Raw genomic sequence first — 12,737 nt, 5'->3', positions numbered from 1 at the left:
TTAAGATGAGGCACTTTAACAATTACTCAAAAAGAGTAAGTGTACAAAAGTATAAAAAAAATTTTTTTTCAAAATTCTTATCAATTTTATTCTTAATTTCAAGTGTGATTAATCTGAGATGGTCTATTTTTGGTTATAAACTTTTATTTTTGCACTTGTGCCACCACACGACCCAAGGCAAGAAAACTGAAATACATAAAGACATCACCACACAGTTACTGTGTTCATATACCAATGAACTAAACGTTAATGACACTTGGGTTTCAGAAAGTGACCACTTTAACACTAAAACTTTCACATAATTTTTCATAAGCATGTATAAATACATTGGTTTTCCAAGGGTAAACAGTATTTGTATTGTATTTTTAGACAAAAATGTGCTCAAATGAACTAACTGAATCATAAGTTATACTTAGTACTTTAAAATACTAAATTCTAAAAATACTTCAAAATTTAAAAATTAAATTTACCAACACAGTACTTTCTAGTTTAAGATTAAAAAATACAATAAACAACAAATGTTTTATCAGCCAGTCTTCTATGAAATGTCTTAAACACTTGGACAACTCATTTTCAATCTTACATCATATTCTCTACATTAATACTAGTGTTTTGGTAGCTAACACTGAATTGAAGATTGTAATTTCTAGTTTCAGTTCATTGTTCTGTATCTTTTCCAACTGTCTGACTTTAACACTCCAATATTAGTAAAGAAAATGGCTGACTCAAACTTTAACATTTATTCTATTCAGAAAGGATTAAAATCTTTCCATGAGACTATGTAGACTAACAGTTTGAGGTAATAGTAGTTCAATCTCATTAAACCTGATATTTCTGGTAGTTTGTATAAGTTTTTTGTTTTGTTTTGTTTTGGTACCAGGGATTGAACTTGGGTCCTTGTGCTTGCCAGGCAGGCACCAAAACCAGTGAGCTAAATCACTGGTCCTATTTCTGGTAGTTTGTAACGTTAGTAATTTCTTTTCCCCAGATACGCAAATACCTTTTAATAAAAATTTAAGTCAGTACTCATTTTTTAATTGGTTAGCTATTCCAAGTCTATTTATTAAAATCACTTGCTTTGTGTGCCTGTATTTGTATGTGTACACACATTCTCCTTAATTCCCTACAACAGGTTTGCTCCTCTAAAGAGAGAAACTAGCTTTCAATTGATTTGCTATCAGACACTTAAATCTCTCCTAAAATTAGAAGCTGGCTTATTTTAAAATAAAAAGTATGGGAAAATACTTACATAAATGACAAATTTTAAGGGTGGCAAAAGTAATGACTTTTATTTACAATTGCATGTATCAAGATTACAATAAAAACACTAGTGATACCATCTGAACAAAAGCAATGATTTATTGGTGATGGCAACGAATGCAACACTGACAGTCTCTGGAGAGAATCAAGCAATTATCCAGGAGCTGCAAATCTGATTGGAATAGGTCTTCCGGTGTTGTTTGTACTTTAATGGCTTTCTCCTTTTTTGCCAACTACCTAGAAAAATAAACAAAAGCTGTATGTATACTATGATTTAGAAACATGGGTTTTTCTTTAAAAATACTAATATGCTAATCATTTTTAAAACTTGGTATTAATATTTAACCTTTAATTTTTTGGCATGCAGTGTACTTTCACCGTGGAAGCAAACTGTGCCCCCGCTCCCCTTCCTGGACCACAAGGAATTAAAAATGAAACACATGCAGGCTATTTTGGATTCCCACTCTGTTTTAAGAAAAAGTAATGCAATTTTTCCAAACAAGATTGACAGTTTAGAAAAGTTAGATGATGCTATATAAGTAAAACATATTTGCATACTATTTTGGGCAATTAGAAGTCAAATGCCAATCATGAAATAATCTAGAATTTTAAAACTATGTTAAACTAATGTCTTTGTGCCCAAGTTTCTAGACTCTTACTTTAATGGAGAGATTAAAAATGACTAATTCTCTAAGTTTCTTTTGAAAAAAAAGCCCTATTACAAATGTACTATAAAAAATGTAAAGAATAAACCTTATGTCTCTCAAGGATGAGAAAAATCCTCTACTGGAAGTTTTTTTTTGTTTTGTTTTTTATTTAATGCTCTGGTTTTAACAAATGTGGCAGCACAAAAATGTAAAGAAAAAACTTCATGTATACCAACAACTCTGGAAAACAAACTCTCTGTGGGAGGGTTCTTTTCTTTTCTCTTTTTTTTTTTTCTTGAGACAGGGTCTCAATATATAGTTCAGGCTGGTCATGAATGCACTACGTGGACCCCCTGGCCTGGAACTCATGGCAATCCTCTTGCTTCAGCCTCCCCAGTACTGGGATTACAGGCGTGTGCCACAACTCCCAGCTGGGAGGGTTCTATTTTCTAACTAAAGTGATTTACCATTAGTTAATACATTCTCATGCTAGAAACATCTCTTAAAAAAAGCATTTGTAAAGTGTTTATATTTCTATAGAATAAAAACTATATGTACATTTATAAAATAGCTTTTATATTTTAAATTGATTCTCCTCCAAATAGTAATGTGTGTACAAAGTAAAACTCATAAAGATCACAGTACATGTCTGGTCTAAAATAGAACATAGCTGGGTCAATGTCATTCCTAAGAGAAGATTCAAAAACTCCACCTAAATTTCTAATCCCATAATACTATATACCACAGTCTAAGGAAAACCACTCATTTTTTTAGGAACTCCTCTCTGGTTAAAAAAAAGTTAGAAAAGCTCAACACAATAGAAAGATGATAAAAACACAGTGTCACAAAAGGATGTGGCCAAGAGTTAAGAAAACCAGTATGAAGAGACACTAAAGGAAGGGGAGGTAGCACTATGTGAACTACAAATGAATTTAAACTAATTAACAAAGAAAGCATTACTGATCATCATATTACTTGGGAAATGCAAAACAACCATTAGATTAAGCAAAAGAAAACAGAAAAACTAATATTAAAAATTTAAATTTTAGCAGATGTGATACAGAAGACACAAATCTGCATACTGTTTCATAGGCTGATAACTCTCAACTTGCCAATATGCACTCTCTGTAAAAAAGAAGAAATTAGGCATTCCAATATGGATTCTTACCCCAAATGTAAAGCTCTTTCATTCTTTCTTAAGCCTTTACATTACACCTCAAACAAAAGTCTACGTACATCAAAATTAGATGTTAAAGAGATTTATTCAGCAGATTCCATTCATCTTCTATGTTAATATTCTGACTCAGCCTATTATTCAGTCCGTAAATCCTTCAACTGGCCTTGAGCTTTCAGATAGGCAAAAGCAGAGGATACAACCACATCAATCATCAAAAAGACTTTGGGGCTAACATTGCAAAGAGAAAAGAAAACCCACATCCCTCAAGTAAAACCTAATTAATGTATTATACTAGTTCTAGTATAAAAACATTTCCAAAATGATTCTGTAGTTCCTAAAAAATGTTATAATACATTAAAACATTACCTCATTAAATCTGAAAACATTAAATCTGTTTTATTTTAATATTACTCCTCAAAATGCACAACAAAAGTAAATATGAAATAGTAGAAAGTAAAAGTCTGAAGAGCAACACACTGTGGTAATTAAATTAAAGCACTAGCTGCAAGCCCAAAAGAAAATAAAAGGCCAATTGAGAAACATGGCTAGGATGGTCTGAAGGAGGAGATGGTTGAGGCAATCTAGTAACAAGGCGGATCCAGATGACGGAAGCTGTAGCCATCTTGCAGTGACAATGGAGAAAACATAGAAAGGGTGAGAGCAGACAGGTGCTAGATGAGCAGAGAAGCAAGAAGGGAAGTAGAGTAAGACAAGGTCAATCTTTTTATTACTTCATTAAAAAAATCTTCTGGTTTTAGTTCATTTGAGTTGGATTAAAAAAGCTGAAAAATAAACAGATAGAAATGTTACAAAAATAGCTGATATGGTGAATGGCCAGTTTAGAAAAGTCTCTTTTTATTACAGTGATAAAAATCTGTTCTGCTTTTCACATGCGCCTCACTCTCTAAGAAGCAGAAGTCCCTACAATGTTTTCATTCTTATACCTATATTTTAATATTAAAATAAAGCAATCTGTATAAAGAACACATTTTAGCAAAGAAAACATCTATTTCCAATTAAGATGGCAAAGTTTTCATGCTGCAAAACAAATACATTTACAACAAATAACTAAAGTATGTATTATAAGTTGTGCATGACAACTTTAAGGGCCAAAACCAGACAGTAGGTGTGTTCTAACCTAGTAAATTTTGAATATATACCCTTAGAAAGTTATAATAGTATGCAAGGTGGGCTAAGAGTCTACTTACATCCAAGATTTACCTTAGCTTCTGTCATCTTAGTGACATAATGGTAGGGTCAGTTCTGAAAACTAAAATGATCTACAACTCACACAACATAAAAATGTAAACTGAAAATGCTAAACACTTATCATTCATTAAATCATCTTATATAGGTGTCATTACTACAAAGAAGTTATCAAAACTTTCTTCCCTGTGCTTATAAAATACATCCCAAATATATTCTGACAATTTTTTTTTTTTTTTGGTACTGGGGATTGAACTCGGGTCCTTGCGCTTGCAAGGCAGGCCACCGAACCGCTGAGCTAAATCCCCGGCCCGAGACTTAAAATTTTAATTACATTTTAATTTCATTTTCAACTGATTGAATAGGTAAAGGGAAAAAAGTATCATATTTTGCCTGTCCTTTCCCTACTTTTCTATCCTATCTCATTATCATCACTATCATTTACTTCATCAAAATTCTGCTTTCAAGCTTGCTTCAAAATCCTTTTTCATGTTGGGCTTGGTGGCATGTGCCTGTAATTCCAGCAGTTGCAAGGCTGAGGAAGGCAGGAGGATTGCCTCAAGTTCAAGGCCAGCCTGGGGTACACAGCTGCTTCACATAATATGAAGACAATGAAATATCTGCTTACTTTTGAAAAGAACCTCACAAGACACCGGATGACTACAAGCAAAACAAATCTCACTCAAAAACTGTAACAGAAAGTAGTTTAATATGTACATTAAAAAAAAAAAACATCACTCAACCAACAAAACATTACTAAGCTTTAAAAGCAAGAGGCTAAAAAGCCCAGAAAGCCTACAGGGAAGTCCCTAACAGTATTAAATTATTCCTGTAGCAGTTCTTAAAAAGTATAGCCCAGTATGAGATCCTTTTACCCTTTCAGCAATTCTGCAATGACAAAGCTAATTTCAGAATAATGCTAAACTGTTACATGCTTGGTTGTTTTTTTTGGGAGGGGGTGGTTATTGTTGTTTTTTGTTTGTTTGTTTTGCAGTACTGAGGATGGAACCCAGGGGCCTTTGCACTGAGCTACACTCCCAACCCTTTTATATTTGTATTCTGAGACAGGGTCTCACTAAGTCACTAAACTGCCAAGGTGGGGCCATCAACCTGTGACCCTCAGCCTACTGCCTCAGTCTCCAGAAAGCTGAGATTACAAGTGTGTACTACCACATCCAGCTGTTAATGTGTAATTAGTCATAAATTTTTTTTAACTTTCCAGTTTTAATTTCTAATAGATAAATAGAGCCTACATAAATATAGGTTTTTCTTGATCCTAAGTCTTATTTCACGGTCTAAGGGTACCTGAAACCAAAAACTTAGAGAACTGCTTCCTTATAGTAAGTTACATGAAGTGAAAAGAGTTAAATGAACAAATGACTGTTATAAACACAAATACTCTCAAGGAAAATTTAATAACTGTGCTATCTAAAGACAGACACAAAAAAAGGAGGCATGGCAATCAAAAAAGAGAAAAGACTATAAACTAAAAGGGAGGTGGGATGGATGTTACAAACAACAGGTGGAGACAAGGTAAGTAGATAGACAATTATTAACGCAAACTAGGAAACCTACAATTCAACCCCAGGCTGATGAGAAGATGCACAAGATAGGGTGGTAATTACCTGCAGGAAAAATTCAAGTGAAGTAGCATAAATAGAGGTGAGAAATAGGAAACTAGAGCCAAGTTAGTGATAGAAAAATAATTTATGGTAATAGATCTTTCTAAAAAACCAAGCTAACAAAATATGAGGCACAGTTAAAGCCAAGACCAATGACATTTAATTCTAATTGGCAACGCAGCAAAGCAGACAGCCAAAATGCCTTTGTTGCTCACACATTTTCCCAAGAAAACATATATTATAAAAATACAGATATTTAATCTCTGCTTCTTCTGACCTGGCATCTGTTAAACACCTACACATGACAGATCTAATAAGTACATACCAACTTCCGAAAGTTATTTAAGCTATGAAACAGGAAGACAGTAGTTGAAAAATGACCAGTTAAAATACCCACTCTCAAAGTTTTCAACTGTGTAAAGACTGCATGCAATTTTGTAATTGCATTGTTATGCAATTTACTTAATTTTTCTGTACCTGAATGTAAATCATATTTGCAGATGCTACCTAAATGAGTGTTTCCAAGATGTTCTACAGCTCCAATTCCCCAAACAATGGTCTGCTGGGAACCACCTCCTCTAAGAATTGGCAGCACCAGGGAATCTTCCTCTAACTCTCTCAAATTCTGTATCGCCTGCCAGACACTGCCATCACAAACACTGTGACCCTAAGTCTCCCGGGCTGCCACACATTAGACTGCATATGGCAACTGTGGTTTGGTAGTAAGAAGCTTTCAATGGTACTTCTGGGTCTATATATTTAAAAATCATCCTAAAGAAAAGACATGTTATCAATTAGAAGTTGGTCCAAAAATGTACAACAGGAGCTAGTCCTCATTCCCAAAGTCCCATGTACCCTATATGTTATTTTTGTTTTGCTTTTTGAAACAGGGTCTCATTCTTGATATGCAGTTCAGGCTGACCTTGAACTCACTATGTAGCTAAGCTGGCTTCAACTCACAGTGATCCTCCTGCCTCAGCCTCTCGAGTGTGGGGATTACAGGCATATGCCAACCCACACCTGGCTGTATCCTATACATTTTTTGCACATTTTAGGATTGTATCCGTAAGAAAAAAATACATAGAATTATACAAATATATGATAAAATCTGCCTGTTCACTGTAAATGTATACTGAAGTATACATTTCTTTTAGTGCACAGGCACTGTTTGGGAATTTACATATACCAATAATGAGTTCACTTCTTTTTTAACAGAATTATTATAATTTTAAATACGTTTTCACCAGAAATCAAAATCTTGAAATCAGCAAATTTCTTAAAATCTATTCCTTTCAAGTGATTAAGTTACTCCTTTTTCCATGACTCTTAAATATGTTCTATAATCTATTATTTTTACTCGTTAGACATCATTCAATATACTTAATATCTACCATACTCATTAAAAACTTTTAAAGTTGGTTATCTCAAAATGTGATTAGGAGAACTTATTCCAATTTTAACCTTATTAAATTACTTGACATATGATTTTTTTATTTCATGATAAAAAAATTTATGACTATTAAAATGTATTAAATCATTTCCTTAAAACTATTATTTCTTTATACAGTCTCCAGATGATGGGCAAATGGGCTCTTTCCAAGTTTTAGCTATTACAAACTGCCACTATAAACATGGGTGTACATATATCACTGTGGTATGATTCTTTTAATTCTTTTGGAAAGATACCCAGCAGTGGGATGGCGGGGTCAAATGGAACCTCTAATCCTACCTAGTTCTTTGAGGTATCTCTATATTGATGTGGTTTTTCTACAAAATGGAATACTACTTAGCCATACAGAATGAGAAATTAAGAGTCATTCATAGGAAAATGGATGCATATTGAGGTTATACTCAAGTGACATAAATAAGTCACACGTGTAAATACCGAATAGTTTCTTTGGTGTGAAAAACTATAACTGTAAATAAGATCCTAATGGTATAATTGACAATGTGCAATAGGAAGAAAAGGGCTCAAAGTGTAAGGGAAGTGGGAAGGGTAGGGAAAAGGAAATAAGGGCAAAGAAAAAATATGAGAAAACAAAAAAATGGAAATAAAGTTTTTGTAAATAAGGAAGGGAGGAGGGGGTGAAAGGAGCACGGGGACAAGGGGAAAAAATGAGAACCAAGACCTGTCATGTAAAGGTACAAGAGGTCAATGATGAATGTAACTGTACTGTATACTTAAAATGTACCAATAAACTCAATGAGGAAAAAAAAAACCCAAAAAACTACCATTTCTCATTATCACATAAACAAACTTACTCGTTTGAAGTCGTTCATATTTGTTGCCTGGACAGGAGTACCAATAAAAGTAAAATACGAAATTCTTGTTGTTTCTTCTTCACCTTGATTAGACTGAACAAATATCTGCCAAAACAAAAAGAATTATCATGCTTCTACTCACAATATTTTTCATGTACGTGCTTTTAAGTTTAAATGATTTCCTTAGATTATTAATACAAATATCCTGTTCTTTATAGGGACTATTCTAAATTACATTACTGCTCCTAAAGGGCTGGTAGTTTCATAATCTGCCCTGCTATTCTGAACTTCTCCAGGGACGTCATGGCAAGACATCCACATACACAAGTTCATGGTAATTTAGTGTGCTAGTATAGTGGAATTGTAATTAAAATACTTTACAATGTTGAAGGAGTGTGAGAATCATGATTACAATGGGACAGATTTGTTGATAATTTTATTAAAATCATAGTTTTTCACTGAGTGAAGTCTCTGCAGCTACAATCTTTCTGACAGTCATGCAATCATTCTATATCCTCGAATATCCAAGAAAAAATATACTATGCTACCATAATATTTTTAAACTGGACTCTACTTTTTCTATTTAAACACTCCCTTTGGAGAGAAGTAGAAGCTTTACTTATAGACCCTTTTCAAATACATGGGATTTTTTTCACTTGTACTTTTATTTTTTTGCAGAACAAAGGAATCAAACTCAGGACCTTGTACATACTAGACAAGCTCTCTACCACCAAACTACATCTCCAGCCCTTTTTGTGTGCATTTTATTATTTATTTACTCATTCATTCATTTATTCATTCATTCATTCTCACTGAGTTTACTGGTACTTTTTAAGTACACAGTACAGTTACATTTATCACTGGGATCTTGTACCTTTACATGACAGATCTTGGTTCTCATTTTTTTCCCCATACCCCTGTTGCATGCATATTAAAAATTACAATATTTTAGGGAGCTGGGGATTTAGCTCAGTGGAGCTGCACCTGTCTCTCAAGCACAAGGTCCTGAGTTCGATTCACAGTACCACAAAAACAAAACACCCCAATATTCTAGAATAAATGCTGTAAAAATACTGCCTCTGGGCCAAGGATTTAACTCTGTGGTTCTGCTGCCTGCCTCACAAGTGCAAGGTCCTGAGTTCAATCCCTGTTACCAAAAAAAAGAAAAAAAAAAAAAAAATACTGCCGCTAGCGAGGTATTGTGTTATATATGGTATTGTGCTATATATGGTGGTGTGTGCCTGTGATCCCAGCACTCAGGAAGCTAAGACAGAAGGATCATTGTTAGTTCCAGGCCAGCTTGGGCTACACGGTGAACTCAAAGCTAGCCTGAACTACATAGCAATAATTGTCTCAAAACAAAATCCCTAATAATATTGCCTCTCTTTATCTGACACACTCAAGTTGGTATTCATTAGTTACTTTTTATTGTTTTGAGGCAACCAAAAGTTAATTTCAAACTGAGCTTACCATCAAAGTATATATTAAACCAGCTCTCAACTTATTTATAAATTATTTGTTCCTTGATCCTAAATACAACTGTTTAAATTTATTACTCTTAAGATTCTTCTACTGTCTTTGATTAGACTCTGATCAAAACTATTACTGTGATTCCAACTGTATCATCAAAAAGTAACTGGTATAACTTCTATATCGTTTAAATCACTTAAATTCTGATTAAGATAGAACACAGTACATAAGGTCTTGAGCCTATTATAAATATCTTCAATGAATCACAATAGATCAGGATCTGTGTCAAAAGACTATTTTCTTCCTCATTAAAAATAAAGAAAAGATGTTATTAATTGGTAATATGCTGCATATGAAGTCAGGAAAGTATTTTATAACAAGCATTCTAAGGTTAATATAACTATTTTCTTCAATTTTACTTGGATTGACTATTTCTAATACTTAAAGCTAAACTTGATTGTAGTTCTTCGTATTAACACTATGCAACCCATAAACTCCATTAAAAACCTATTGCAGCACTCTTCTAGTACAAAAACAATTATTTCACTAAAACAAAGATATTTTATTAATTTGGTATGACATGTTCTCTTTCAATGACTCCATTGCGTTCTATTTTCTTTTTCTAGGTATTCTTCTGTATTCATTATTAACACTTTTACCCTCTTTTCTAAGGAACAGGGAGGGGGATAGGAGAAGTTTGCAGAGTTTCAATACTTAAATTTGTGGCATTTTTATATCAACATTTACAATATATCACTTAAAATTATCATAGGCCACTATTAATTATTCAGAAGTGCTTTACGTCATTTTATAAAACGTGGAATATTTCAAAAAGCCTTTTATTGATGTGACCATTACATACACATATAGCTCCAGTATAAATACCCACAAAGCTGTTAAATATATCCCAATGAAATACCACTTACAGTTACACTGTTAACATTCTGAAACTTAACATAACGAAGTGGAACAATGCCATCTTCTTTAATATCATCCTCTGTCAGCTCCAGAGCTTGAGTTGGCTCACTTGTTTCTGCTTCTTCAAAATCCATAGATCGGGGTAGGTTGATAAAAATCTTTACATATTTGGGACCCTGACCTGTAAAATGGGTAGAATACAATGAAATACTCAAAGTTGCAAACATACTTTCTTCCTTCATCACCATACTAGTACTTTCAGACACACACAAACACACACATACGTATACACACACCTTCACGGCCCTCTACCATTAGGATTTATAACAGTTTGAGTACTCAGACAGGCACTCTCCCCAACTCCTTCAATACACATTTGCTGATGCCTTCTCATCCTAGCAAGTGCTGTAGTAAATCCTAGGAATAGAAGATTAAAACACATATATACACATGAATATACACATGTGTACACCGAGTCATCACCCTCAACTACATATGACTAGCAAGGAAGGACAAGGAGGTAGCGATGGATTGATTTTAATAGTGTACACAGGTTAAAAAAATTTCATAAAAGAAATAGCATTTGAGCCAGGTCAACAACTGGTAAATTCTGTTACTCAGAAGCAAAGCAACATCAGTGACAACATTAAGCCAAAAGAGAATTAATCATAAAAACTGTCAAACTTCACCTTTAGATCAGCAATGTGCTGTGTAAGACTACATGTCCCTAATTTCAGGGTACAATTTAAGACCCGTATTTTGTGATTGATTAAAGAATGTACGAGTCAATCCTACAGCATTTACTTATATTGCATTTTTGGAATAAAAGCCTAATTTTACTAATAAAATTCAGAATAACACAAAAGAGAAAATGGTATCTAAAAATACGGTGTTGGCTGCTTTCCCAATCAATTAAAACAACGACAACAACAACAACAACAATAAATTTTAGGCTACTCTTTCCTTCCCAGTCCTCAAAAAAAAAAAAAAAAATCAACCATGATAAAGAAAAAGGAGGGGGGCTAGGGATTTAGCTCAGAGGTTCTCGCCACCTGCCTCACAAGTGCAAGGTCCTGAGTTCAAGCCCTGGTACCAAAAAAGAAAGAAAAACCTCATGTCTTTACAACAATGTTAATGTGCATGGAGATAACACTGTTAAAGAGAGGAAGATCTGTAGCCTAAATTTTGTTGTTCTGAATATGAAAAATTTGAAAAGAATCTTTTTTTGGACTATAAAACATGGCTGCTAGAAATGTGGAATGGAGTTGGAAGGAAAAGAGTAAGAGAAACAAATTTTAAAATTAAAGTTTAGAAATGCGATAAACTAAAAGTTCCATTTCTTTTTTACTTTCAATCCCTAATAATTTCACAATATTCATTTATATTCTTTAAAAAACAAATTTAGTCTTCCTAAAATATCTACTTTATTTAATAAAAAGTTTTAAATATGTGCTAATAGCTCTAACAAAGCAGTTAGTTTAAAGAAAAGCTGTACTTTACTCACCATTATCTGGTCCTTGAAATTTCATGGAATAAAGCTTAACTGGTTGATTGAATGCCACAGTAATAAGTAGCTATAGAAACAAAGTTTCATTATTAAGGAGCGCTTTATACACAAAACACCTAAGTAGAATTAAATAATTTAGGCAGAAAAACCTAATTCATCTAACAAAACCAATGCAATATGGATAATCAGTAAGTTGAAAGTAACGTGATTAAATTGACATTTGAGAAATACCACCATCAATTATTTATGTGAGGGAAAGGCAAATAAAGCATTTAATGCAGGTAATATACTAAAATTATGCCTAAAAACCTAAGGTCCTATGACCTATAAACTGGCAAGCAATCTGCTTTCCAAAAAATCAAATAAAATCCTCAAATTAAAATTTAAACTTTGCATTATTGCATACAGCTTTTCTAGGATGGTTTGTATAGCATTTATCCACATCATTCAACAATTTGAAGGAAATGCACAGATTCATGCTGAGATTAGCCCTCAAATGATGTGTGATCCAAAACTCAAAATAGGACTCTTGGGTCTAGGGGTGTAATTCAGTTGGCACAGCACACATTTGGCATGCACAAGGCCCTAAATTCAATCCCAAGCAGAAAGAAAGAAAGAAAGAAAGAAAGAAAGAAAGAAAGAAAGAAAGGAAGGAAGGAAGGAAGGAA

At 33.5% G+C, this 12,737-nt stretch overlaps 1 protein-coding gene across 1 annotated transcript in view; it reads right to left on the bottom strand.

Annotated features, from left to right (window-relative positions):
- Positions 1 to 510: 510 nt before the first annotated feature.
- Positions 511 to 12,737, bottom strand: part of Txnl1 (thioredoxin like 1) — a 32,405-nt gene continuing 20,178 nt past the window's right edge. The window contains exons 5-8 of the mRNA XM_010611540.3: positions 12,067 to 12,136; positions 10,571 to 10,743; positions 8,175 to 8,279; positions 511 to 1,497 (exon numbers count right to left, since the gene is read on the bottom strand). Of these exons, the coding sequence (XP_010609842.1) occupies positions 1,468 to 1,497; positions 8,175 to 8,279; positions 10,571 to 10,743; positions 12,067 to 12,136 (378 nt within the window). The 3' untranslated portion in view covers positions 511 to 1,467. The remainder of the gene's footprint in view (positions 1,498 to 8,174; positions 8,280 to 10,570; positions 10,744 to 12,066; positions 12,137 to 12,737) is intronic.

Source organism: Fukomys damarensis, unplaced genomic scaffold (genome assembly GCF_012274545.1).
Source record: "Fukomys damarensis isolate Sample0158 unplaced genomic scaffold, DMR_v1.0_HiC HiC_scaffold_30, whole genome shotgun sequence".
In the NCBI taxonomy this organism is placed as follows: Eukaryota; Metazoa; Chordata; class Mammalia; order Rodentia; family Bathyergidae; genus Fukomys; species Fukomys damarensis.
Note: the sequence above shows the minus strand (reverse complement) of the source record. Positions and strands in the feature narration are given on the sequence as shown.